Source organism: Rhineura floridana, chromosome 1 (genome assembly GCF_030035675.1).
Source record: "Rhineura floridana isolate rRhiFlo1 chromosome 1, rRhiFlo1.hap2, whole genome shotgun sequence".
NCBI classification, from domain to species: domain Eukaryota; kingdom Metazoa; phylum Chordata; class Lepidosauria; order Squamata; family Rhineuridae; genus Rhineura; species Rhineura floridana.
In genome coordinates, this window is record NC_084480.1 from 75,955,804 (window position 1) to 75,983,075 (window position 27,272).

A 27,272-nucleotide genomic window follows, 5' to 3' on the forward strand; every position below is an offset into this window, starting at 1 on the left:
CCTGCTCAATGTTAGCTGCCAATTGCTTTTTCCCATTCACACAAGTAGGAATTTCTCTGGAAAGGATTAGCCTTGTTGTTTCCTTGTGGGCCCACCCTCTAATTATACATTTCCACTCCCTCTGGTTGCTAGGTGACCAAGGATGCTCAGTCTGTTTTACCAACTGCAGTAGGTTCCTTTATAAAAACCTGGAAGTGCGAATATTTGTTTTCCATGCATATGGTTGATAGGATACAACTGAAATACAAATCTTTGTTTGAGTAGTGTTATGCTTTTGCACACAAGTTGGGGGGAAAGAAAATAAAGGCACCATTTGCAGCAACATAACAAAGGCCAGCATAATGGAGGAGAGCACCTAGAAGTTGCTTGCCAGCCCACAGGAAACAAAATGAAAGGAGGAAGAGACAGTAAGCGTGGACAGGAGAACAACTGACACACCCACCTAAAAGCATGGGAGCAAAGCATCTGCAAGCACCAGAGAAATGGAGTGGAGACTTTTTTCCTCCCCTTTTCGTATTATTAATGGATTGGGTCAGTATGGATTTACAGGGGAAAACTGCGTGATAGGTTCTGTTTGCTGGTAATGTCATGTGAACCATGCAAATTTAAAGGAGATGGGAGTAGCACCAACACACAGTAAACCACCTTGTAGATGAACCCTTACTCTTGCAGAAGCCATGCTGGTTCTGTTACAACTAGACTTGTTCTTATACTTGGTAATTCTGTTTTGAACAGTGCTTTGCCTGTAGCTTCCCATATTTCCTTTTTTAAAAGTTGTTATATTGGCCACTGTCCAGTCATCAGATACAGAAAGAAGCTTTAAACACTTGTTAAAATGACTGAGGAATTAAAGATCTCTGAAGCCTCTGTGAGGATATCTTGCCTCAAATTGTGGTTTCTTACATGTATTCCAAAACAATTTAAAGAGTGTCATTTTTTAAAAAAAAGATTTTAAATGCTGTTTTGAACAGCTTATATTATGCTCCCATCCATCTTGTAATTGTTTCACTTCAGAATTTAGGTGTGAGATAGTATGATGAATGGTTCTTCACAAGAAACCTACCTACATAGCACAGACTGACATATGGAAGAAGTGACAATACTACACTTGGTCTCTTGGGTTAAAACACACATTATAGTCACAATTTGGTTTGCAGGGGGATAGCCAGGGGGTAGCCTCTTTGTCAGTAACTGCATACTACTCCATTAGGAATGTCCACCTCGCATACTGAAAACATTGGTTCTGAATAACAGATATATCTATCACCCTTTTGCAGGACATGATCTCAAGGAACATGAGGCCACCATCTTGGTGAAGCTAAGCAGGCCTGGGTCTGGTCAGTGCCTGGATAGGTAATTGCCTGAGAACCACATGCTTCGGGCTCCATGATAGAAGAAAGACAGAATATAAACGTATATTAAAAAATAAACTGAGACAAATTTGACTATTAACTCAACAACCAAACTAAAGAAGAAATGAGAATGTAAAGAACTTTATTATGAAAAGCAGTGCATTCATTTCTAGTCATATGCCTAAATTGTTACATTCAGATTCCAGGAAAAGGTGAAGAAAATACATCTGCCTTATTGCCTTCTTATACACTTTGCCAGAACGTTTTGCAGTAACCAAATAAAGATGCATATTTGATCTTTTATTTAACATGACATAAATGCAAATTTTATAACTTCATACTCAGTATAAAATGAACATCCTTTATCTTATAACAAAGTCTTACAAAACTATAATAATAAAAATAACCAGGCACTTTATACATGCATTTATGTATTTTCTAGCAGAAATCCAACTACAGTCCTTGTCGCCAGCTTGGGACAGCCCTATAAAAATAAGCAGGGATAAAAATTATATGATGAATTAGATTAAAACATACAAATATCTTTTCATTTCCTTACCTGTGTGGAATATGCAGAAGTGGTCCTGAACCTGCTGGTCCAATTTCTTTTGTCCGTTCTTCCCAAACTTTTGTTGGCCTGTGCAGCCTACATGGGTCTCGGGTTACATTAATTTCAACCTGTTCACAATGCAAACTTAAAAAATCAGCTTAGAAGGCAACTGCAAACAGTAACTACTATGATGCATGCCAAGCGCCTAAGGATTCTAGAAGCCAAAACACAATCAATTTCTTTGCCTTGGACTCATTTTGTGAAGTTGCTTCATTAAAACAAAAAGTTAATGTAGGTGCCTACAGAAATGGAACCAAGGAGGAATCAGTATATTTAGCAGAACCACATTGTTTTCAGGAAACAATCTAAGAAGACAATCCCCACTTTTCTGCAAAACACTGAGCATGCTCAATAGTCACAGACTGCTAAGCATTAGTGGGGGTGGGTGGGAACAGAAGGTGCAGTTGGAATGCCCTACTTAAAGGAAATAGCTAGCTGCAACTTTGGGCAGGAGCACTCTTGATATGAGGACAGCACACAGTCCAATGTTTTGTTACAGATCACACACATTTTCAGATATTTTGAAATACAGAACATAAAGCTTTTTCTTTTTATTTACTGCTAATTTTTTGATAGTAGTAACATCTATAGCAATTACTTGAAATGAATGGGTCCTTTTTTGGCAATGAAAATTTGAAAAGGTGTGAGGAGCCTGATTTAGAGTGAGGCAACGGTGGGAGACAAAGCTTTAAATTTCTACCACCTACACCAGGTTCCCAATCCAGATCTGGCCACCAATGACTGCAACTGCATTACAAAAAAGGGATCCATTCATTTCAATGGATACTTTTTCAGAAATGCAAACTGCAGGTATGGAGGGTCCAATACAGATCAAGATCCCAGTGGTGGGCAAAGTGTTATGGCCCTCTATATCTGGGTCCTGATCCAAGTTAGCCTTCAGCAGCAGCAATTTGAACAAGGGTGAAGAAGCAGGAACTCCAGCTGGAGTCAGTGGGACATCCCACCACCACACAAATTGCAGTAAGGAAAGTGTGTGAGAGAAAATGGATGATAAGTGATTGGGGGTGTGCTTGTGTGTTAAGTGTTAATTGATGGAGCGGGATGGTATGTGTGTATCTGTGAGAGTGTGGGGTGCCCATACCCACTTTTGGCCTGGTCAAACCCACCACTGGCATGCAGTCCCCAAAGTATTATCCCAACAGAATGCAGCCTTTTGAGGCACCCCCCCATCGATAGTAAAACCTCCACACCCATCCATTAAAAACAACCTATCTAATATACTGCTTTTAAAACACAGTATAAGGCTTTAGTCCTAACCCCAAGCTACCTGTTAGTAAGATCCACTAAATTCAATAGGACTTACTTTTAAGTAGACACTGTTAGGATTGCACTGTAAATTGCAAGTTATTTCTTGATTTTTAAAAGCACTATAAAGTTATTTTAGGCTACAAGAAGCCATTCTGATAAAGAAAAATTGTCCCTTCAAATCAAAATCAGCAGCAAGTGGGTAACACCCTTGTGCAAATAAGACAACATTGAACTCTAGCAGGTTTCACAAAAAGCAGATCATTCTGCACATATTTTGAGGTCTTCTTCAGATAGAAAAAGCTGATGACAGCAAGTACTTAAACACACTCTAATTTCTTTGTTGTCTTTAATATTTCTATTTAATTTGTAAAAAGACAAATAACTAGTAAATCTAAACTGAGATAATGTAACTACATCATTATTTGGGTGACAGAGTTCCAAAACAAAAGGAGACAAATTCTGAATTAAAAATTCTTCTTCCCTCTACTTTACACAAAGTATTAATTAAAATAGTATTGAAATATCCCAAATTTTCCTTAGCCTTTCATACACTCACAACTAGAGATGGGGAGAATTTTGCTAACTTCAAATTTGGCACTAGACTTCCCTATAGTCAGCACGTTCATTATCTTTGCAGACCAATTTTGTGTACTGCGAGCTTCTGTGGCCTTTCCTGACACCAGATTTTTTCAAAAAAGCACCAAATACAGTAGGGCCCCACTTATATGGCGGGTTATGTTCCAGACCCCCACCGAAAAGCAAAAACCGCTAAAAAGTGGAACTCATTGAATAGAATGGTGCGTGACACCCAAAAACCGCCGTAAAAGCGGAACAAGCACCATATGAGTGGGGCTTTAGTCTAATTGAGGCTGCCGCATTAGCGAAGCGCCGTAAAGCTAACCACTGTAAAGCAGGGCTCTACGGTATAACAATATTCACAATGGTATTGTTATCAATGTCAAGTACCTCCTTCTGCTTGCTTCACTTTCTCCTATGCCACACCTTCCACACATGGCTTCTCTCTGTGTGTGTCACTCTCCCTTCCACTTGACTAAAGCAGGATCCCAGGAGGGAGTGAAGGAGGGGGCAGGTGGACAAGAGGCAGCCACAGAATCTGGTGTGGCGCAAGCAGGGGCCAACTTGAGCAAACCACGACCAAAAGAACTAGAGACAATTATTGATTCAGCATCCCTCCCATTCCCTTTGCTCCTGTTTTCAGCCCCCTAACTCTATATATCGGGCATTAATATTCTTCTTATTTATGGTTTTCTTGTTTCTATACATGGCATATAAATAAAGAAGGAAAACACTGGTAAAAAGAACATTAACAATAATGTTATGTTCACCGCCCAGAGAGCTATTGCTAGTCGGGCGGTATATAAATTTAATAAATAAATAAATAAATAAATAAAATTAACAGCAACATTATTTTTCACCAGAAAAAAATTGGACTGGTAAAAGCAGAAGATAATGGCAAAAAAAACACCCAGAACAGAACCACCTGCTAGCTTGGCAAAATGAGATTGAACCAGCACCAACAAGTGAAATGAGATTGAACCAGCACCAACAAGTGAATTCCATTGCCACTCACAACAGCTTGCAATGTTTTGCAACTATCAACCGGTGTGCCATGATCAAATTCAGCAGAAGGTCCGTTTTCCTTTTAGAAACACCAGGGAAATATTGTTTAGGCAGATGAGCAAAACAATCCTAGCTCTCAAATCCACTGGCTGGAAGGATTAGTATGGACTGGTCTCAAATGGGGTGTTCCAGGGCAGGGTAGAGGCAGTCTTAAATCCACAGAATCTAAAGCTCCTCCATTCCCCCAAGAGGCCCCAGTATCTCCCCACACATACCCCACTTAGGATTGTGCTCACTCTTCTTTAAAATGACAGCTACTGGAAAATATCCTATTTAATTTTAAAAGTTAATTCAGCAAATCTTAAGCATACTTATGTGATAATAACTTAGTGGGACACTGCTGAGAAACACGTACAGGATGGAACTGTTTGGCAAATTAATGTATTACCTTTTCTCTCAACTTAGACAATCTTTTTTCTTTTTCTATCTTTTCATCTTCTTTTGCCTGTTTTTCTTGAATCTTAAGCTCGAATTTATACAGATCCTGAATAAAATGCAATGAAAGAAATATCTTTAGGAATAATAATTCTTATATAAAACAAATAAACTTCTTATGCTACAGTGTTTAAAATTTTCTGAGAGTAATATTCAACAAGGGCTTTGCACAAAATAGCCAGAGAAACTAATTTGTTCCACCTCTCGTTCTTCAGTGAATCTTAGTACATAAAGACTTCAGGGATGGGAGTTCACCCACCCCTTCATTCACTTGCCTGAGCCTTCCCACTCTTACGCTATTCCCCACAGAACACAAGCAGTTATTTACATGCACACAAACGTCCCTCCCCAAGTCCTAGAAGACAAGGAAAAGCCAAGAAGATCAGCTGCTATTAAACACTATGCTTTCTCCACAATCTCATTGGCTCAATGTTCACTTTCAGACTTAACTCAAAGTGCTGGTGCTTATCTTTAAATATTTGCATGGCTTAGGACTCTGGTATCTGCTTGACTTATTTCTCTGTATCAATCTGCCTGCATTATGAGATCAACCTCAGAAATTTCTCTAGATGTCACAGGCTTTGGAAGTAAGGCAGGTTGCAACAAGGGAGATATTCTTTTTGGTGATGAAACTCAACCTGTGGAAAGGTCTTTCCCCAGGTAGGCTTGCCTGGCACCAACTTTGTTACCATTTTAGCACTAGGAAGGGAACCTTTTATTTTTCCAGTCTTTTAAACATTTCCAACTTTTAAAGGTTTTTAATTATTTTAAGCTGCTGTAAGTCTTATCTTACACCATTTGTTTTATTTTTGCTTTTGTAATGTCTCTTTACCTAAAATATTTGTATACCCTCTTCAATTAACAAGGCTCTCAGAATCGCTTACATTAATTAGATCAATAAGATCCTATCATTAAGAAAGTAAAACAGGCTATTAGAAGAGATGGCAATGATGACAGTTCACTTTTTCTTCCTCTCCTGCTGGACAGTTAGTTCTAATTGCCTTAATTAGGGGAGGAGGGGCCAGTCTCAGCCAACAAATCAGCAGCAAGTAGAAGACGCATATTTGTCTCACCTGACAATTCTTACTCACCCCAGACAAAAATATTTGAACTTTTTACTGTTCTGTTAGCTTCCCAAGACATGCCAATTGTTTGAAGCATGGGGAACGCATTTCAGACATAAAATAGAATAAATAATGCTGGCTGTTTCCTTACTTGTTCCTAGAGCTAAAGGCTTTTTTTCTGGGAAGGAAAATGGACCTCAGTCTCTCTTTCTCCAATTTAGTATGGGGGGGGGAGGAGAAGAGAGCAGTCTGCCAGTGCTTTCATCTGTCTCTGATTTGTACAGCATAAACACAGGAGGGACTGCAGAAGAAGGTGAGACATTCCACAACAGAGTCAACAGAAGTGTGGGTTGTAAATAAAAAAAAAAAGGGTCCCAAATTACTATCTAGCTATACCGCAGAAGTGGCACTAAGAACGTGACTGAAGGCTCCAAGGAAAATCGAAGTCCTGTTGCCCAGAATATCAAAACCAAAAATACAGGTGCATTCCAGCACAGAGACTCAGTTTTTCTATAGCAGAGGTCAAGCAGAGTACTTGAGTTATTCGTAACAAAAAGAAACCAAAGGAGAGCACAAACTTGCCTTGGTATATTTGCATTTCCTTCTGTCCATCTCCCTCTCCTAGGAGGGAAAGTGTCAGTCTAGATAACTGGGGAGTATCTGCCCTGTAGACTGCAGCTGGAATTATTTGTCTCACCTACTGCCTCTCTCCCTGCCCACTTCAGAAATATTGCCAGGGGAGTGAAGGAAGAACCCAGGATGCAGCCTTCAAGATAGAGGATGTATTCTTTAGAACAGCACATGTAGCTGGTCCTTTCTCATTTCTAGGAGAAGATGAGGAGACAAGCAAGCTCCATGTACTGCTTCCAACATGATAGGGTAACTGAACACACAAAGATTTGTCCCATCTTAATCCAATTCTTACCTCACCTGGGCAAATATATATATGTAAATTTGTACTAGTAAGCAAGGGGGTCCTTTGTTCCTAGTTGCAATAGACAATTTTACTTCCCAGAAGATAATTGTCACCAGACCACAGACAGTAGAAGTTAAATACAAATGTATTTTGTTTATCTACAAATAAATGCATTTGTTTCTTGCAAACACATTTTTTGAACAACCAAAGAGATGACTGTACACATGGACATCACCAAATGGTCAATGAAGGAATCAAATTGATTATATAATGGTAGCAGAAGATGGAGAAGTTCCATATTCCTGCGAAAACAAGACAAGCAGCAGACTGCGGTACAGATCATGAACTGGTAATATTGAAAATCAGAGTAAAGCTAAAGAAGAAGAACAAAGCAATCAGAATGCCAAAATACAATTTAAATAACATTCCAGAAGAATATAAAGATCAAATAAGGAACAGATTTGAGGCGTTAAACTTAATTGACAGAGAACCAGAAGAAATATGAAGTCAGAGACATTATCAGGGAAAAATGCAAGAAGACAATACCTCTAGTTAAAAAGAGAGAAAGACCTCAATGGATGACTGAAGGAACTCTTAAAAGGGTTAGAGAGAAGAAAAGCAAAAGCAAGAAGAGATAGACACGGTCAGAACCCTAAATGCAACAATACAGCGACTAGTACGTAGGGATAAAGAGAATTATTACAATAGTTATGGTATAGAAATAGAAGAGGACAACAAAAAAGGAAGAACAAGAGCCCTATTCCAAAAGATTAGAGAAATGAAAGGGAAATTTAAACCAAGAGTAGGGATGTTGAATAATCAACAGGGGAACACACTGACTGACCGAGATGAAATAAAAGGAAGATGGAAGCAATACACTGAAGAACTCTATGAAAGAGATGCAAGGATGACAGATTCATTCATGGAGCAACCGTATGAGGAAGACCCAGAAATTTTAGAATGTGAGGTGAAAGCTGCTCTTAAACTACTTGGAAGAAACAAATCACAAGGAACAGATGGCATACCAATAGAGTTGCTACAAGCTACTGAGACTGAATCTGTCCAAATTTTGACAAAAATTTGTCAACAAATATGGAAAACTGAACAATGGCCGACAGACTGGAAGCGTTCAATATATACCCCAATTCCAAAGAAAGGGGATCCCAGGGAATGCAGTAATTATCAAACTATTGCCTTAATATCCCATGCAAGTAAAGTAATTCAAGATTCTACAACAAAGGCTCTTACCATATATGGAGTGAGAAATGCCAGATGTCCAAGCTGGATTTAGAAAGGGAAGAGGCACTAGAGATCATATCACAAACATATTATTGTTATTATTTTATATATACCCCTTCCTTCCTTCTGTGGCGCAGAGTGGTAAGTGGCGGTAACGCAGCCAAAGCTCTGCCCACAGCCGAAGTTCGATTCCAACGGAAGGAGGAAGTCGAATCTCCGGTAAAAAGGGTCGAGGTCCACTCAGTCTTCCATCCATCTGTGGTCGGTAAAATGAGTACCCGGCATATGCTGGGGGGTAAAGAAAGGCCAGGGAAAGAACTGGCAATCCCACCCCATATATACGGTCTGCCTAGTAAACGTCACAAGACGTCACCCTAAGAGTCGGAAACGACTCGCACTATAAGTGCGAGGACACATTTACCTTTTTTCCCTTCCAGCAGGAGCCCAGGGCGGCAAACAGAAACACTAAAAACACTTTAAAACATCATAAAAAGAACTTAAAATACATTAAATCAAAACAACGTTAAGAACATTTAAAAAAACTTTAAAAACATCTTTAATTTTAAAAAAGGGTTAAAGATATTAAAAGACATATTAAAAGCAATTCTAACACAGGCGCAGACTGGGATAGGTCTCAATTGAAAAGGCTTTTTTGAAGAGGAAAGTCTTCAAAAGGCGCCGAAAAGATAGCAGAGATGGCGCCTGCCTAATATTTAAGGGGAGGAAATCCCACGGGGTGTGCCGCCACACTAAAGGTCCTATATTGTACAGAATGAACCTCCTGATAAGATGGGATCTGCAGGAGGCCCTCACCTGCAGAGCGCAGTGATCGGCTGAGTATATAAGGGGTAAGACGGTCTTTCAGGTATCCTGGTCCTGAGCTGTATAGAGCTTTGTACACCAAAACTATAACCTTGAATTTGGCCCAGTAGCAAATGGGCAGCCAGTGCAATTCTTTCAGCAGCGGGGTGACATGTTGGCGATACCCTGCCCCACTGAGCAGTCTCGCCGCTGCATTTTGCACCAGCTGCAGCTTCCAGACAACCTCAATGGCAGCCCCACATAGAGCGCATTACAGTAATCCAGCCTAGAGGTTACCAGTGCACGGACAACAGTGGTCAGGCTATCCCAGTCCAGAAACAGCCGTAGCTGTCTTATCAGCCAAAGCTAGTAAAAGGCACTCTTAGCCACAGAGGTCACCTGGGCCTCTAGCGACAAAGATGGATCCAGGAGCACCCCCAGACTACAGACCTGCTCTTTCAGAGGGAGTACAACCCCATCCAAAGCAGGCAACTGACCAATTATCTGAACTCGGGAGCCACCAACCCACAGAGCCTCTGTCTTGCTAGGATTCAGACTCAGTTTATTGTTATATGTTGGATAATGAAACAGACCAAGGAATTTCAGAAGAAAATCACCCTGTGCTTTATAGATTACAACAAAGCCTTTGACTGTGTAGATCATTAAAAACTATGGAATGCTTTAAAAGAAATGGGGGTGCCACAGCATCTGATTGTCCTGATGCACAACCTATACTCTGGACAAGTGGCTACTGTAAGGACAGAATATGGAGCAACCAACTGGTTCCCAATCGGAAAGGGTGTGAGATAGGGGTGTATTTTATCACCCTATTTGTTTAATCTATATGCAGAACATATCATACGGAAAGCAGAATTGGACCAAGATGAAGGAGGTGTGAAAACTGGAGGAAGAAATATCAATAATTTAAGATATGCAGACGATACCATACTACTAGCAGAAACCAGTAATGATTTGAAACGAATGCTGATGAAAGTTAAAGAGGAAAGCACAAAAGCAGGACTATAGTTGAACATCATAAAGACTAAAGTAATGACAACAGAAGATTTATGTAACTTTACAGTTGACAATGAGGACACTGAACTTGTCAAGGATTATCAATACTTCGGCACAGTCGTTAACCAAAATGGAGACAATAGTCAAGAAATCAGAAGGAGGCTAGGACTGGGGAGGGCAGCTGTGAGAGAACTAGAAAAGGTCCTCAAATGCAAAGATGTATCACTGAACACTAAAGTCAGGATCATTCAGACCATGGTATTCCCGAAATCTATGTATGGATGTGAAACTTGGACAGTGAAAAAAGCGGGTAAGAGAAAAATCAACTCATTTGAAATGTGGTGTTGGAGGAGAGCTGTGCGCATACCATGGGCTATGAAAAAGACAAATACTTGGGTGTTACAACAAATTAAACCAGAATTGTCACTAGAAGCTAAAATGATGAAACTGAGGTTATCATACTTTGGACACATAATAAGAAGACATGATTCACTAGAAAAGACAATAATGCTGGGGGGAAAAGAAGGAAGTAGAAAAAGAGGAAGGCCAAACGAGATGGATTGATTTCATAATGGAAGCCACACACCTGAACTTACAAGATGTGAGCAGGGTGGTTCATGACAGATGCTCTCGGAGGTCACTGATTCATAGGGTCGCAGTAAGTTGTAATCGACTTGAAGGCACATAACAATCAGCAAGGGGGTCTTTTATTCTTAGTTGCAATATACAATTTTTCCCCAGAAAGTAACTGTCACCAGACCACAGATAGTTAGAAGTTAAATACCAATGTACAAAAACACATGTATAACCAAGAAACTTCTCATGTATTTTGATATCATGTAGCTTGGTATCCTTGTTCTGTCATGCTACACAATAGAGTAATCTGACATAAGCAGTAAAAGCTGCCACTACCTGAAGATACCAGAGACCACCTTGATTGCCAGATACTGTCTTGACTACGAATGCTGAAAATCCCTCTCGCTTGCTGGCCTCTTTCCACCTGGCCCAGGAGGGTGGGGCCCTGACTGACTGCAGCAGCTATAAAAGCCGCTACTTACCTGGAGATGCCAGAGACCATTTTGACTGTGGGATGTTGTTTACAGGCTTCTGTTTGGGCTGAAATTTAATTCTGCTAATCAGTTATTTTTGCTGTTATTGGGATTATGCTTTTGTATTTTATAGGTGGACCTTATTATGAATTATAATAGTATCGTTTCAACTTATTGTATATTTAACTTTTAACTTGACTATTTGAATTTTGTTTTGTAACAGTGAATTATGTAACTTTCTTCATGTTGTGAGCCACCTTGAGCATAGATTACCACAGAAAGGTGGCATACAGATAAACTATGAAGAGAAGGAAGAGACTAATGTGACTACTCACTCGCTCTTGGAACTTAAGAATTTCTTCTGCAGCAGTTCTTTTCTTCTCTTCCCTTTCAGCTTCCTCCCTTTTTTCCTTTTCAAATCTCAAACGCTCTTCTTCCTCTTTTTTCTGCCTAGTATAGTCTTCCAACATCAACTTTATCTGAAACTGTCTCTGATGTTCTCTCTGCTTTTTCTTCTTCTTCTCCTCCTCTTCTTGTAGCTGTGCAGCCTGTTTCATTGCATATTCTATTGCTTTTTGTCTTTTCCATGCATCAAGCTCTTCCAGTCGTTTTTTCCTTTTCTCTTCAGCTTTTTCCTTCTGAGCTTTCTCATGCTGCAGTATAACTGTAGTGAGCACTTTTTCTGGTCTCTCCTTTTGGGCTAAAATTTTCTCTCTTTCTTGTTTCTTTTTTATCTTCCATTTTTGAATGGACTAAAGGATAACAATTTTTAAAAATCAGTATTTCATGTATTGTCATACCAGTTTTACTCTTCTGAGGGCTTTAAAAGATGAAGAAAATATTTCAAAATCCTTACCCACTATTAGGAACCCAAACACCTAGCAATCTGGATATTTTTCAAGTCTTAAGTACAGTGAAAAAGTAGGTATACGTCATGTGTGGGGAACCTTTGTTCCTCCAGATGTTGCTGAACTACAGATCCCATCATCCCTGGCCCTTGGAGTTGGTCTCCCACACCTGGTGTAAGTTCTGGACTTGTGAGGTTTTGTTTGGATATTCTACTTAGCAGCACTGTGTCCTCCACATCTAATGTCAGCAATATTTACTAACTGGCCTTGCCACTTCGCAGGCACTTCCATAACCCATTTCACTGTTGTTGTCGTCTTCTTGATTTAAACAGGTTTGCAATGATGTAATTGGCATTGAATCATGCATTTGCTGTTTAACTTAAGGAAAAATATAGGTTCTGTTCCAACTTCTTTGAAGTCTAGTAATTGCTTCTCCTATACAAATCTGGGCCATGAAGTTATAATTTCCAGAGAGTTGTGGGTGTGAGGAGGCATTTAATCCTTTCCTTAGTTGCCAGTTCTTCCACCCCCACACATATATCTACATGCATCAGCTGGTTTCCCATCAGCTCACATCAAGACGCATGTTGTGGGAAAGGGAAGCTTCATCTACCTGCCTAAAGCTTCTCTATGGCAAATTATTCCCTTCTGGCTCCAATTTGCATAGGTAAAGCAGTGGTTGGACTTTCAAAACACAAGCTTCAGGCAGAATGAGTAGTTCCACACTTATTCCCAACTACTCTGCTTAGACATGTTGCACTGCAGTTTAAAAGATTTCAGATTATACTTGCCAGCGCAAAATTTAAAATAAAAAGGTATGTGCTAACATGGTGAAAATTGCCACACTTGTACACTAAACTGTTCCCCACAGGTAAACAGCTACCTTGTAAAGAAGCCTTGTAAAGAAGAACGTAATGTATAGAATGGTTTTCTTATTAAAAAAACTGTGCATGTAATCCTTTGATTAAACAACATTTTTAAGTACTTCAGTTTTTTAAAGAAATGTTTTGACTGACAGAATAGTCAAGCTCTTTAAAAAGCTATTTTTACAAAGATTTTTATTTAAAAAATTAAGAATGAGGTAAAGTGCAGTGGCCACTAAGGCCATGTGGAACCTCCCTGCTTTGGCTGGTTCACACATAAATGAGGGGGATATGGCGGTGAAGGGCACTCAATCTCTAGAAAAGGGGTTGAGAAGCTGTGTCCAAGAGAGAACAGAAAGAGTGATGGTAGTCATGGAGAGGGGCCCCACAGCAGAGGGGGAGTCAAAAGGAGCCAGAGAATATACTAGCAGCAACCACAGTAACAGCAGCTACCTCAGCCGCCCCTACAATAGGCAAGAGAGGGCAGAGGAAAGAGTGGTAAAAGGCAGCTGCTGCAGCAAGAGCAGGAACAGCAGCTACACCAGGCTGAGACTCAGTGGCCCCATAGGATACAGATGGATATGGAGCCTCATAGCCAACCTATATTTGGCAGCCACAATTGTGTATGGGAGCAGAGAATGAGTCTCACCTGCGGCTAAACATCAGTAGAGACAAACTCCAGGTCCATGTTAGGACCAATACAGCTAGTGATTAGAGAAGTAATTATCAGCTAAGTAAGTGTTTGGAAGGCTGGGAAGCTGTGATCCCTGTCAGTACAAAGATGAAGCACAGGACAATAAAGCTGGCAAGGTGGGAAGAGTATGGTCCCATACAAAATCCAGTTAAAGACACTCTCCTTTCAAGGGCATAGCAACATGTTCTCCCTAGGAAAATGATAGGGCACCACCACCTACTGAATACTGAAAAGGCAGCATGTCTTGCTTACTAGAAAAAAGGGGTAAAAAGTCATTGCATCAAAGAGAACTAGAGATGAAGGAGCTGTCTGCATCATTTCTGACACACACCTTAAAACTGCGAACACAGATTAGCAAAATTCTCTTACCTCCTTTTTTTGTGCCTCTAAAATTAGAAATTCTTGATGCCATTTCTCATGCTGCTGAATATCCTTCCTTGTTCTGTCAGGAAGATGATCAAGGACTTCATCTATGTACGATGGTTTTCCTTTATGCTTTGTCCACAATTTTAAAAAGACCTGATGATCATATTCATCCCAACCTCCTTGCCTTCCACCTGTCTGTTGAAGGAAACTTTCAAACTCTAGTACTTCGTAAGGCAGGTGATTTTGTGTCTCCTTATCCACCAGAAGTATTCCTTGTTTGAAAATTCTTCCTCTTGCTGAAGTACTTAGTGCCCACAGCTCAATTTTTTTCTCCAAGGTGTTAACCTCATTTGTAGCTGTCTTCTCCTCTCTCATAAGCTCCTCATATCTTAAATAAAAATGTAACTAATAAACCATTGACTATTAGCAAAATCATTATCCAACAATCCTAAGGACAATAACAGGAATCAAAAGAACTACGTGAGTAGTTCTGGACTTGTGTTTCATGAACAGTACCCTCTATACTGCTTGGCAATAGATGTTTGAAACAGAGAACATTTCCCAAAGCAGTTTTTGATGCAGGATGAGGGTAAGCTGATCAAAGTCAAAAAACCCTCTGGGGATGCCACCCGTTTTGGATGGTTTCAACACAGGTCTTTGGAGCCTGAGAATGGCTGCAAACATGTGGAATAGTAAGTTTTCAGACAGTATGAAAGGCTATCGAAGGATATCGTCAACTGCATGTACAACTTTTTTAAAGGTCATATATGCTGTCTCTTTATGTAGATGTGGGGTGCATACATTCTTGAAATTCAGGAATCAACAAGGTTTACCTTTTAAATTACCCACAATGCAATCCTATCCATGTTTACTCAGAAGTAAATCCTACTTGAGTTCAGAGGGACTGACTCCTAGGTAAGTGCACGTAGGATTGTAGTCTAAAAACATTAAGAATGGAAACAAAGGATAAACAAACAGTAATAAAAGTATTTATACACATTTCAGTAATCTTTATTATAGCCATCTTCCACAATCATGGCAGAGATTACAAATGAGCACCAAAGATTTCCTGATTCATACTCTTGGGCTGGAGTTCTATACCCACTCTCCCAGGAGTAAGCACCATTGAACGCGATGGAACTTACAACTGAGAAGACATGCATAGGATTGCATTGTTAGCCACTATGCTAGTTCTGCAAAAGAGATCTAATCTTTTCCTTTGCTAAACCATTAAGGTAGGAAAAGAAAAGAGAATCCTTTTGAAAATGTAATCTGATATCATATAGTACTAATACAAACGTTAGACCAATTCGTATGACTAAATGCACAGCTTTCTTACACAGATTAAAACTTTTTTAAAAATTAAGCATATAAATTTGTCTCTTTTGAATGTTGATTTCCCCCTTAGTTTTACTATTTTGATGTAAAATCAACATTCAGAGACAAGTTTATAATGGGGAAAGTATTATTGCAAGACATAAAAACTCCTATATTTTAGTGTAGCTTTTTCCAGCCTGGTACCCTCCAGATGTTTTTGACTACAACTCTCATAATACTTGACCACTAGCCACACTGACTAGGGCTGATGGGAGCTGTAGTCCAGGATATCTGAAGGGCACCAAGTTGGAGAAGGCTCTTCTAACAACAATCAGGTTTAGAACCAGAGCATGTAACATACCAGAGAACAGGGCTTTCTTGATGGTGGTACCCAGACTCTAGAACACCCTCCCAAAACAGGCACATCTTGCCCCTTTTGAAATGGCTTGCAAAAACCAATATAAAACTTTTTAATTACAAAAACCTTCCTTTTCATTGATTTTGGGTCTTAAACTGTTTAAGCTGAAGTATTTTTGAGCTGTTTTAGTTAAACTGATTTTAGTAGCTGCTTTTGTATTTTATCCTGCTTTTTAGTGTTTTGTTTTTATTGTTGTTATATTGATTTAATTTTGCTATTAGCCGAGTTCTGTCAAAGAAAGTTAGGATATAAATGCTTTAAATAAAAATAAAATACATTTGCCGCTGTTCTTCTTTAAAAGTGTTTATTGCCATTTCAACTTCTTCCATCATTTCTCTGAGTCTTTCAACAACTACAAAATAGAGGGGAAATTATGTTATTTATTTATTTATGTATTTATTTATTGCACTTGTATACCACCCCATAGCCGAAGCTCTCTGGGCAGTTTACAGCAATCAAAAACATTAAAACAATACACAATTTAAAAAACATATTTTAAAAACAATTTAAAACACAATTTTAAAATTCAAAACAATATAAAAACAATTTAAAAACACATGCTAAAATGCCTGGGAGAAGAGGAAAGTCTTGACCTGGCACCGAAAATATAACAGTGTTGGCGCCAGGTGTACCTCGTCAGGAACATCATTCCATAATTTGGGGGCCACCACTGAGAAGGCCGTCTCCCTTGTTGCCACCCTCCGAGCTTCCCTTGGAGTAGGCACCCGGAGGAGGGCCTTTGATCTTGAACGTAGTGTATGGGTGGGTTCGTATCGGGAGAGGCGTTCCATCAGGTATTTAATATGTTTACATATTAAAATAGAGAAGCATTGTTCATATCAGATACTGCAGAAATAGTAATCCATTGTAAAATAACTCAGTTTAAAGAAAAGGGAAATTAGAGAAAACCAGGAAATTTCTGCTTATGCAAACATCCCATACAGTTTGTAATATCCTTCTATAGAGTTCATCTCAAAAAGAGCTATATAATCATCTAAAGAAAGTCCTTTGATAATACAAAGTCTAAAACATTTGAGCTTGACCCAAAAAAAGAAATAAGTCATCCATCACAGCTAAACTGGAATACCAATTAGAAACTTTTACTGAAGAATTTCCTGCTTTTATCAGTTTCAGCCCGTGAAGACCTTCAGTATGATCTTGCACGTTTCCTCAGCAGCGTCTCATTGACTTCAATTAGATTTAGGCTACAATCCAGTACAGACATCCAGTAGGATTAAGTCCCATTGAACCCAATACAGCTTACTTCCAAGTAGACATGTATTGGATTGCAGCCTTAGTACTCTATAATTATGTGTGCACAGGATTGCAGACTTTGGAAAATGGGCCGCAACTCTGATTAGTTTCACCCAAGATCAACCAAGTACATTATGAAAGTTCTTTCAGATTGATATGCTAGGGAAATTACAAGAGGTAAAACAAAGAGAAAGAGTCAGTCTGCTACATAATTATCCAAGCAAATTATAGGGATTTTGTTTTACTAGCAAAACAATTAGTAAAAGACTTACATTCTGGGGTTGGCTTCACAAATTTTAACTGTCGCTGAACTCCTTTAACGTTATTATGAATTTTGTCCAGTTTTTGCTGGATTTTAGCTTCTATGGAAAACAACAAAAATAAGGTTACACTTTCATTTTAAAACATCTTCATTACATTTTTAAGAGTTGTTACTTTTTAATAGCTTTTCATATGCCCCTCTGATGTCTGATGCAATCACTTTGAATACGTTTCATCCTCTTTCCCATATTACTATATCCAGAGCTTGGAAAAGTTACTTTTTTGAACTACAACTCCCATCAACCCTAGGCAACATGGCCACCGGATTAGGCTGATGGGAGCTGTAGTTCAAAAAAGTAACTTTTCCAAGCTCTGTTATCATTGATAATCTCAGTTCCTCTTCATAATGCAGCCCACTCCGATACATGTTTACACAGAAGTCCTTCTGTGTTCAATACAGCTCCAGATAAAGCCGCAATCCTATGAACTAAGAAAAAGGCCCACTGAATGTTGCAAGAGTTACTTCCAAGTAAACATGCACAATTGCTGTGTAAGCGAGGCGTCCACCCCTCCAGTCTTTTAGGATCTGGGTGTAAGTATACAATTTCATACATCCAAAATATGCAGGAAATAGAACAGCTTCTGATGAATGGACATAATTTAATCTATCACACAGCCCAATTTTATGCACATTTACTGAAATGTTCCCCCAATTCAGCAAGCTTACTCGAAAGTAAGCATGCAGTCTTCTGTTAAACGTACTTATTAGTAAATTCTCAATTCGTACCAACAACTTTTACATAATCATAGTGTTTAACTGTGCATGAGAACATCCTACAACACCTCTGTGAGTATGTGAGCACAAGCTACTTCCTCTAATTCACTGGTCTATGATTGTGGATCAAGAGTCAGGACCCACTATGGGGTCACAACCACATCTAAGGTGGGTCACAAGAGCAGCATTATACCATACAAATATATGGCAATAAATTAAGAAATGGGTCCCAAAATGCATGTTTGGGTTAAAGGTGGATCCTGGATCTGAAAAGATTGAAGACTCACAGCAGGAAGAGACAAAAAAATCCTTTATAGGGTGCCAGTTTGGAGGACCCCCAACCTCAGCAGGCAGCTTTTCAGGACACTTCCATTTGAAGGGAGAGTTAAGAACCCTAATGTGTGTATGGAACCGCTATTTACACTGGGTTGGGATCCTGGACTATATCATGTTTACCTCTAGTTAATCACCCATGACATCTAATTTGCTTTCAAAATATTATCTTAGGAAAGTACTGTGTGCTGCATTTGGATATTTTGATACTGTAAAGTGCTCACAGGTCCGTTTTTAAAAAGGAAGAGAATTTATTCTTTTAAACTTTGGCAAAAATATTTTATACACACTGAAAATATAGATTTAATTTTTTTATTTTTATTTATTCTATTTAATATATTAGTATAAATATAAAGAACACCTCAACTGCTACAGAGCCTCATCTGCATATCTGCTATCTTCTTCAAAGTCCCACCTTAAGTCTCTAATGAGATGAAAAGTCATTTCAACTTTTACCACCAGCCAACTTTTTTCTCCCCACCCCACCCCACCCTACCCCACCCTTTGTTTTGCTTACCATCTAATATGATTAAGAATTCTGGAGAAGTCAAAAGCTGGCAGGCTATTTTGTGACATTTTGTTTGGCCCAATAAACGTATTGCCCTAACATGGATTTTTTCTTATGGACCAGCACAGCTACCCTTAGTATGAAAACACAGAGTCTGTTTTGTAGTTTGTGGGACATATAATGCAGCAGGAAACCTTTTCAGTTATCATCAAAGTGGTAGACGAATAAAGATAAATAACAAAATCAATATTTTACTTTCTGCCTTCCGGTTCTTAGTCAGTTTCTGCTCCAGTTCTTCCAGTATGCTATATTCTGTCCTAAAGTCACTCTTCTTGTTGAAGAGAAGGATGTTTTTATCCTTTTCAATGTTCAGAAGTCTGGGAAAAAAGTTTGGTTTTAAAACACATATTTGACAAATCACAGAATGTTTAATATCAATTAAATCTGGGATCAAAAAAGTGTTGACCAGGTAACCCTCCTTGCAATACATATTAAAAATTCACTATTCATATTTTCAATTAAAAAGCATTCATCCAAGCAAAGCAAAAATAATAAATGCTTTTAATTAGTCCATAGATCAAACCTGTGATTCCAGTAATAAGGAAAAAATGAATCAAACCACATTATTTTCAGAATAACATAAAAGGACAAACCAGACATGAGCAGAAAATCTATGATTAAGATTGTCCACTTTTTTAAAAAAATGAATTAAAATAAACCCTTAAGAGTAGAATTTTGCACCACTGTCCTGCCCTGTTTTCCTGATTAAAATGCCCTCAAGTGAGTGCCCTGCAGGATAAAACATGTAAATACCGTGAAGCCAATACTCTTCAGAGTAGTCATAATAATCCCTGTGAGAATTTTAATTCAGAATAAACAAATAGTACAAAACAAACAAATTTCATAAGGGCCTCACATTGCAAAAGCCCAAATATTAGGGGCATGGAGTATTTATTTATTTATTTATTTAATTACATTTCTAGACCGCCCTATAGCAGAAAGCTCTCAGGGCGGTGTACAACAAATAAAATCACAATTAAAATATGAGCAAGTGTGGAAAAAATATATATATATAGTACAATTATAAAACATTAATAAAATTGCCATTGAGATTTATAAATTAAGATCATATTAAGTTTAGAATGTTAAATTAAAATATTTAAAAATTTACAAAATTTAAAAAGCCTGGGCGAAAAGGTAAGCTTTTACCTGGCGCCGAAAAGATAACAGAGAAGGCTCCAGGCGTATCTCGTCTGGGAGGGCATTCCATAGTTCGGGGGCCACCACCGAGAAGGCCCTAGATCTAGTTGTTGATCTCCGGGCCTCTTTATGGGTTGGGACCCGGAGAAGGGCCTTCGACGTCGAGCGTAGTGAACGGGTAGGTACATAGCGAGAGAGGCGCTCCATCAGGTATTGCGGTCCAATGCCGTTTAGGGCTTTATAGGTAAGAACCAACACTTTGAATCTGGCCCGGAAACATATCGGTAGCCAGTGCAGCTGCGCCAGGACAGGTGTTATATGGTCAAATTTCTTTGTCCCAGTGAGAACTCTGGCCGCAGCATTTTGCACCAGCTGAAGTTTCCGAACCGTCTTCATAGGTAGCCCCACGTAGAGTGCATTACAGTAGTCCAATCTAGAGGTTACCATAGCATGGATAACTGAGGCAAGATGCTCCTTGCTCAGATAGGGTCGTAGTTGGGCTACCAGCCGGAGCTGGTAGAATGCATTCCGTGCCACCAAGGCTACCTGAGCCTCAAGTGACAGGAGCGGATCTAATAAGACCCCCAAACTACGTACCTGTTCCTTTAGGGGGAGTGTAACCCCATCTAGGACAGGTCGAACGTCAACCATCTGGGCAGAGGGTCCTCCCACCAACAGCATCTCAGTCTTGTTAGGATTGAGTTTCAGTTTATTAGCTCTCATCCAGCCCATTATCGCGGCCAGGCAGCGGTCTAGTACATCAACAGCCTCACCTGACGAATATGAAAAGGAGAAGTAGAGCTGCGTATCATCAGCATATTGCTGGAAACGCACTCCAAAACTCCTGATGACCTCACCCAGCGGCTTCATATAGATATTAAAAAGCATGGGGGACAGAACTGAACCCTGCGGGACCCCATATTGGAGTACCCAGGGACTCGAGTAATGTTCCCCCAGCATCACCTTCTGGAGACGATTCCCGAGATAGGAGCAGAGCCACCGCCAAGCAGTGCCTCCCACTCCTAAATCCGTAAGTCGCTCCAGAAGGATACCATGGTCGATGGTATCAAACGCCGCTGAGAGATCAAGGAGAACCAACAGAGTTACACTCCCTCTGTCTTTCTCCCGACAGAGGTCATCATACAGGGCGACCAAGGCCGTTTCTGTACCAAACCCCGGCCGAAAGCCCGATTGAAATGGGTCTAGATAATCAGTTTCATCCAAGAGAGCCTGGAGTTGGCGAGCGACCACACGCTCTAGAACCTTGCCCAGGAATGGGACATTTGCTACTGGCCTATAGTTGTCCAAATTATCAGGGTCCAAGGAGGATTTTTTTAGCAGCGGTCTCACCACCGCCTGTTTCAGGCAGGGTGGGACCACTCCCTCTCGTAAAGAGGCATTAATCACCTCCTTGGCCCAGCCGGCTGTTCCATTCCTGCTAGCTTTTATTAGCCATGAGGGGCAAGGATCCAGAGCAGAAGTGGTCGCCCGCACCTGTCCAAGCACCTTGTCCACATCCTCGAGCTGTACCAACTGAAACTCATCCAATAAAACAGGACAAGACTGTGCTCTGGACACCTCATTAGGATCAACTGCTACAATAATGGAGTCAAGGTCCCGGCGGATGTTCATGATCTTATCACGAAAGTGTTGCGCAAACTCATTACAGCGGGCAATTGATGGTGTTATTGCGTCCTGGGGACCAGAGTGTAAAAGTCCCCGGACAACTTTATAAAGTTCCGCTGGGCGGTTAAGGGATGACTGAATAGAGACAGCAAAGTATTGCTTCTTTGCTGCTCTCACTGCCTTCACATAGAGTTTGGTAGAGAGCTTCACAAGTGCATGATTACAGCCGTCGGGAGTTCGCCTCCATTTGCACTCAAGCCGTCTCCTTTCTTGCTTCATCACTCTTAGCTCCGGAGTAAACCAGGGAGCCAATTGAGCTCTGCAACGGAGAGGGCGCACCGGGGCGATCGTGTCAACTGCCCGGGCCATTTCCGTATTCCACAGCATGGCCAGGGTTTCGACAGGACCGTCAATTCTATCAGCCGGAAAATTCCCTAGAGCCATCAGAAAACCCTCAGGATTCATTAGTCTCCGGGGACGGACCATCTTAATTGGTCCTCCACCCTTGCAGAGGGGAGAAAACAGTGTGAGTCTAAACCTTAATAGGCGGTGATCTGACCATGACAAAGGAATAGATGAAAAATCCCTCACTCTCAGATCACCATCCCCTAATCCAGTGGCAAAAATCAAGTCCAGAGTGTGCCCCAACACATGCGTAGGGCCAGTAACAAATTGAGACAGCCCCATGGCTGTCATGGAGGTCATGAAGTCCTGAGCTGCTCCAGATAAAGCGGCCTCAGCATGAATGTTGAGATCCCCCAATACCAAAAGTTTGGGGGAACGCAACAATAGATCCGAGACCACCTCTGTCAGCTCAGTTAGGGAGGCTGTTGGGCAGCAGGGTGGACGGTACACCAACAGAATTTCCAGTCTGTCTCGCTGACCCAACGTTATGTGCAGACGCTCTAGACCATTAGCCATCTGGATAGGGTGCCTAACAAGAGGGATGGAACTTCTATAGACCACAGCGATTCCCCCTCCCCGACCCTCGGATCTACCCAGATGCTGAACCGAATACCCAGGTGGGCACAACTGGGAGAGATTAATACCTCCCAGATCGCTCACCCAGGTCTCGGTAATACATGCCAGATCGGCCACCTCATCCACAATTAGGTCATGGATGAGGGAGGTTTTATTATTTACCGATCTGGCATTAAAAAGCAGCAACTGGAGATCCGAGGGTTGGCTGATAGAACTACCAGCAATCCTGTGGGTGTGAGGAGGACCGGAACACGTCACAGCCACCAGTTGTCTGGGGCGAGTTCCCCTTAACTGGCATGTCCTACTCACAGCGCCATACCTCCCATTACCCGTCACTACACTAATAGGGGCCCCCTTTGGTCCTCCCTCCCACAACACTGTCCTCTCGCCCAAGCACATAATAAAAATAAAATAAATAATAAAACTCATGGCATATACACACAATCACACACTCACTCATACAACCCACTCATACATTCAGACAACACAGCAGCATCCGAGGAGCTTCAGCAGCCGATAATCCGTAGTAGCTGATGTAATGGGGCCCAAGAACGATGGACAGCAATGACCCCCAACCTGGTGATAATGACAGCAGCAACGGTGGCATACACCTCAGAAGAGGCAGCAGCAGCACTTCAGTCTCGCATTCCAGGACAGCCCAACGGCAGCAACAGAAACATCCACGCCCCGATCAGGAACAGGCCAGGGGCCTGGTCCTGCCAGGCAGAAGTCCCTCTGGGAAGGGTGGTGGAGGTGGTAGTCCCACGGCGGCAGCAGCAGCAGCAGCAGCAGCACAGCAGCAGCAAGAGCAGCAGCCTCTCCTTCCCTTGGGCGATGGTCTCTTCCTCCTGCAGGCCCTGGAGTAACTATTGTACCATGAAATTCAGCACACACACAAAAATGGAGAAATGTTACTCCTTGTAAGCTAGATCATTTTGAATGGAAATGTTTTTATTTAATGAGGATAAGAGTCTAATACTGCAATGCACACTTACCTGGGAGTAAGTCCCACTGAACGCAATAGAGCTTACTTCTGAGTAGCCATGTACTGGATTGCAGCCTAAGAAACTTTTTCTTTGTTGACAGGACTCTGCTAATAGGTAGCAACTACAATCCAATGCACATTTAATAAGGTGTAAGGCAATGGGACCTATTTCTGGATAAACATGCATATGACTGGACTGCATCCAGAACTCTCCTTTTTAAATCTGAACAATGATTATACTTACTTTAAAGGTTATTACAGCCATCTACATCTAAACATGTTCCAAAGCACTATCCCATTATATCTGACAACAACAAAAGAACTTTTGCTTTATTATTTCAAACAACATTTCTTTACTGTTTTGAAAAGCACACTTCATTAGAAAATCTAAACTTACTGGTTTTTTAGTTTGTCCCCTTTTCTTATAAATTCAGCTTTCTTAAACCGATCAACTTTCATCTTCCAGTTCTAAAAATGATGAACAACACCTGGATTACTGGATTACTGGATAAAGAGCTGTTATTCTACACAAAACATGACAGCAAGAATTCTTTTAATCAGAAACACTATTTCTTCTTTAAAGAGTGCTGAAAAAATTAAAAGATGGATGCCTGACTTAGGGTGTAATCCACTACACACCAGGGGAGTAAGTCCCAGGAGCTGAGTAGCCATGTATTGGATTACAGCTTCAGACATCTTTATTATTATTATTATTAGCATTATTGTTTCCCATCCTTCACCCCAGTAGGAGCCCAGGGTAGCAAACAAAAACACTAGAAACACTGTAAAACATCATAAAAACAGACATTAAAATATACTAAAACAAAACACCTTTTAAAACATATTTTTGAAAGCTTTAAAAACATCTTAAAAAGCAATTCCAACACAGATGCAGACTGGGTGAGGTCTCTACTTAAAAAGGCTTGTTGAAAGAGAAAGCTCTTCAGTAGGCTCCAAAAAGGTAACAGAGATGGTACCTGTCTAATATTAAGGGGAGGGAATTCCAAAGAGTAGGTGCGACTACACTAAAGGTCCAGTTCCTATGTTGTGCAGAACGGACCTCCTGATAAGATGATTATCTACAGGAGGCCCTCATCTGCAGAGCATAGTCTTTCACCGAAATGTTATTCATTTTCACGATGCCACTCATGCCCACATAAACATGCTAAAATGTTCTAACAATTACATCTCATAACAAATAACGAAACAACATGGTATTTGGCAACAAAGCAATAGAAAATTCAGAGTACCTAGAGGACTTTGATGCACAGAAAGATTGTGTTCGTGTCTGACATCATGACAAGGTCTCTGTGCACAAGGGAAATATAAATACAAGAGCTTTCCCTGCCATGAAAAGAAAGGAGAAGTCCCCCACGCAGGAAGTTTTGCACTGAAAAGCTCAGAGGTAAATGCCATGCAAAAGACCCAGTTATGTAAATATGTAATGAAGGAGGTGTGCTCGTAGCTACATTCAGCTGTAGCTTTAGGCTGCCAGATACAGCTCAGCACGTGGCATAGTGGAGCATTTGCCTGGGGCCATGCACCCTAGCAGGGCCAACCGGGGCCGACGCCTTGCCTGCACCCTCCTCTACCCACCCCACCCCCCCGCGTCCGTCGCTACACTGCTCCAAGTGCATGTGTGTGAGTCCAGCCCTGAGTAATGCAGTTTGTATGCAAGAGGGAGACTAGCAGCGGCTCCAGTGCTGCCGCGAAGGGGGGCCAAATTGGGAGGGAACACCTAAGGCTACCTATCCAGGGCTCCCAAAATCTGGAGTTGGGCTTGATCTATACCGGTAGCACACCAATTCAATGGTCGAATGACAGGGGACCCTTAGCTTTTCGGGCAGCTCCCTTATCTAGTGCTATTGGAAATCGGGGGGGGGGCATCATGATGTAGCTGAAATGGGGGGTCTGGTGCATTTCTTTACTGGGCCCCTAACTTTCCTTCCGTAATTCAAGCATTGCTCCAATAGAATATTTGATCCAATCTCTTACATTTTATCTTTCAAGTCACCATAGAAAAATCTATCAGGTTTTCAGGCCACCTCTTGCATCCAATCAAGGGGCCTGCAGCCAGCCTCTCAGTTATAGCCTACGAAGCGTTTTATTTGCGTGAATATGCTGCTCTGCCTGTGTAGTTTCAGGCACACGCCGCGTACTCCAAGAATATGGTAGTTTTCATCCCACATCTATAAAGGCACTAATGTCTAGTCCAACCTCAGCCTCCCCCTTTCTTTCCTTCTCCAGCGAAAAATAAAAACACATTCACTCCACAAAGAACGGAATAACCAACCCTAAGCACTGTATCGTTTAGGGGTTGCGGGACAGGCGCTGGGGGAAAGAATTTACCTGGTGGTTCCTAGTTACCCCCGCAGGCGCCGCCGTTGCCAGGGCAGCCATGTTGGAAGCCGACAAACAGGCGGGCCTACGTCATCGACACATAACGCTCTCCATCTGTATGGGCTACGTAAAGCAGGTGACTCAGTAAGCGTCACGCTGTGGGCGGGGCTAACTCCTTGATCGTTGCATACTGTACAATAGAAGGTACAGGTGCGGTTTCCCAACTCGGTGGCACTTTTCTTTTGTTGCTGTTATTCTTACGTATTAAAAGCAATGGATAAATCTAACCTGCAAAACAATACAATTAAACCAAAATTTAAAAACATTTATATTTTAAATAGTCGCATATCCACGCAACTAATAATTTCAGGATTGTCAGAATTGTAACACAGCTGCATTGTAGACCAGGATGCCTTCCCCTAAACAATTAACAGCAACAGGCAGAATACTGAAGGAGAGCTGCTGCTCCAGTTACCACTTTGTCCCTCCTGTTCTTAATGGGCTAGGAACAGGAGCCAAACCGAGGAAGTTGGTCCGTCCCTGTCCGTACTGTTGATACCAGCTTCCCGGGGTTCCACGCAGGGGTCTTTTCCAGCCCAATGTGGAAATGCCAGGGATTAAACCGGTGTTTAACAAAGGTTATATTCTACCTCTGAGCTATAGCTCTTCCCCAACCATTGCCTGTTAATCAGATTCTGAGGGAGAGGCTGGTGCTGGAGGCTGGTAGCTGCCTTTCCCCGCCCCTTGAGTCAGCGGGTGACGGTAGCAATGCTGCTCCAGGCGCTGAGCTCCCCAGCTCACTATAACGCTGCTATCACTGGGTAAGCCCGGTTGAGGGAACAAGTAGTGGTGTGGGTCTTTCAAGTGAACATGTTAATTTACAGAGTCCTGCATTTGAGCTGGTAGCTGAGAGGGGTCCTGAAGAGTCAAGACGGATCTGTGTTGCAACCTGAGTGGTTTTTTTGAGGGAGGAAGATTGGCTGGAATCCAAACAAGCTTCCAGGTTGCAAAATTAACACTGTTAACTGGATTGCATCTTGCCACTATCTGAACTGTAGCCTGACCTCCATCCTGCAATAAGTGTTTCATAAGTACATTGGATTACATGCATTA

The 27,272-nt window shown here is 41.1% G+C and overlaps 1 protein-coding gene across 3 annotated transcripts; it reads right to left on the bottom strand.

The window, feature by feature from the left end:
- Nucleotides 1-1,477: 1,477 nt before the first annotated feature.
- CCDC112 (coiled-coil domain containing 112) lies at nt 1,478-26,462 on the bottom strand. 3 transcript variants are annotated; one of them, XM_061624340.1, is made up of 11 exons: nt 26,169-26,462; nt 24,217-24,287; nt 19,283-19,404; nt 17,423-17,512; nt 16,173-16,248; nt 14,165-14,549; nt 11,726-12,142; nt 5,261-5,356; nt 4,823-4,891; nt 1,912-2,030; nt 1,478-1,836 (listed from the first exon to the last, which is right to left on the bottom strand). In XM_061624340.1, the coding sequence occupies exons 1-11, from the start codon at nt 26,217-26,219 to the stop codon at nt 1,806-1,808; spliced, it is 1,527 nt and encodes a 508-aa protein (XP_061480324.1). In that variant the 5' UTR covers nt 26,220-26,462; the 3' UTR covers nt 1,478-1,805. The 3 variants fall into 3 exon arrangements, with proteins under 3 accessions (XP_061480324.1, XP_061480333.1, XP_061480341.1); XM_061624349.1 differs by lacking the exon at nt 26,169-26,462 and adding an exon at nt 25,070-25,279; XM_061624357.1 differs by lacking the exon at nt 4,823-4,891 and having other exon boundaries at nt 26,169-26,447.
- Nucleotides 26,463-27,272: the final 810 nt, after the last annotated feature.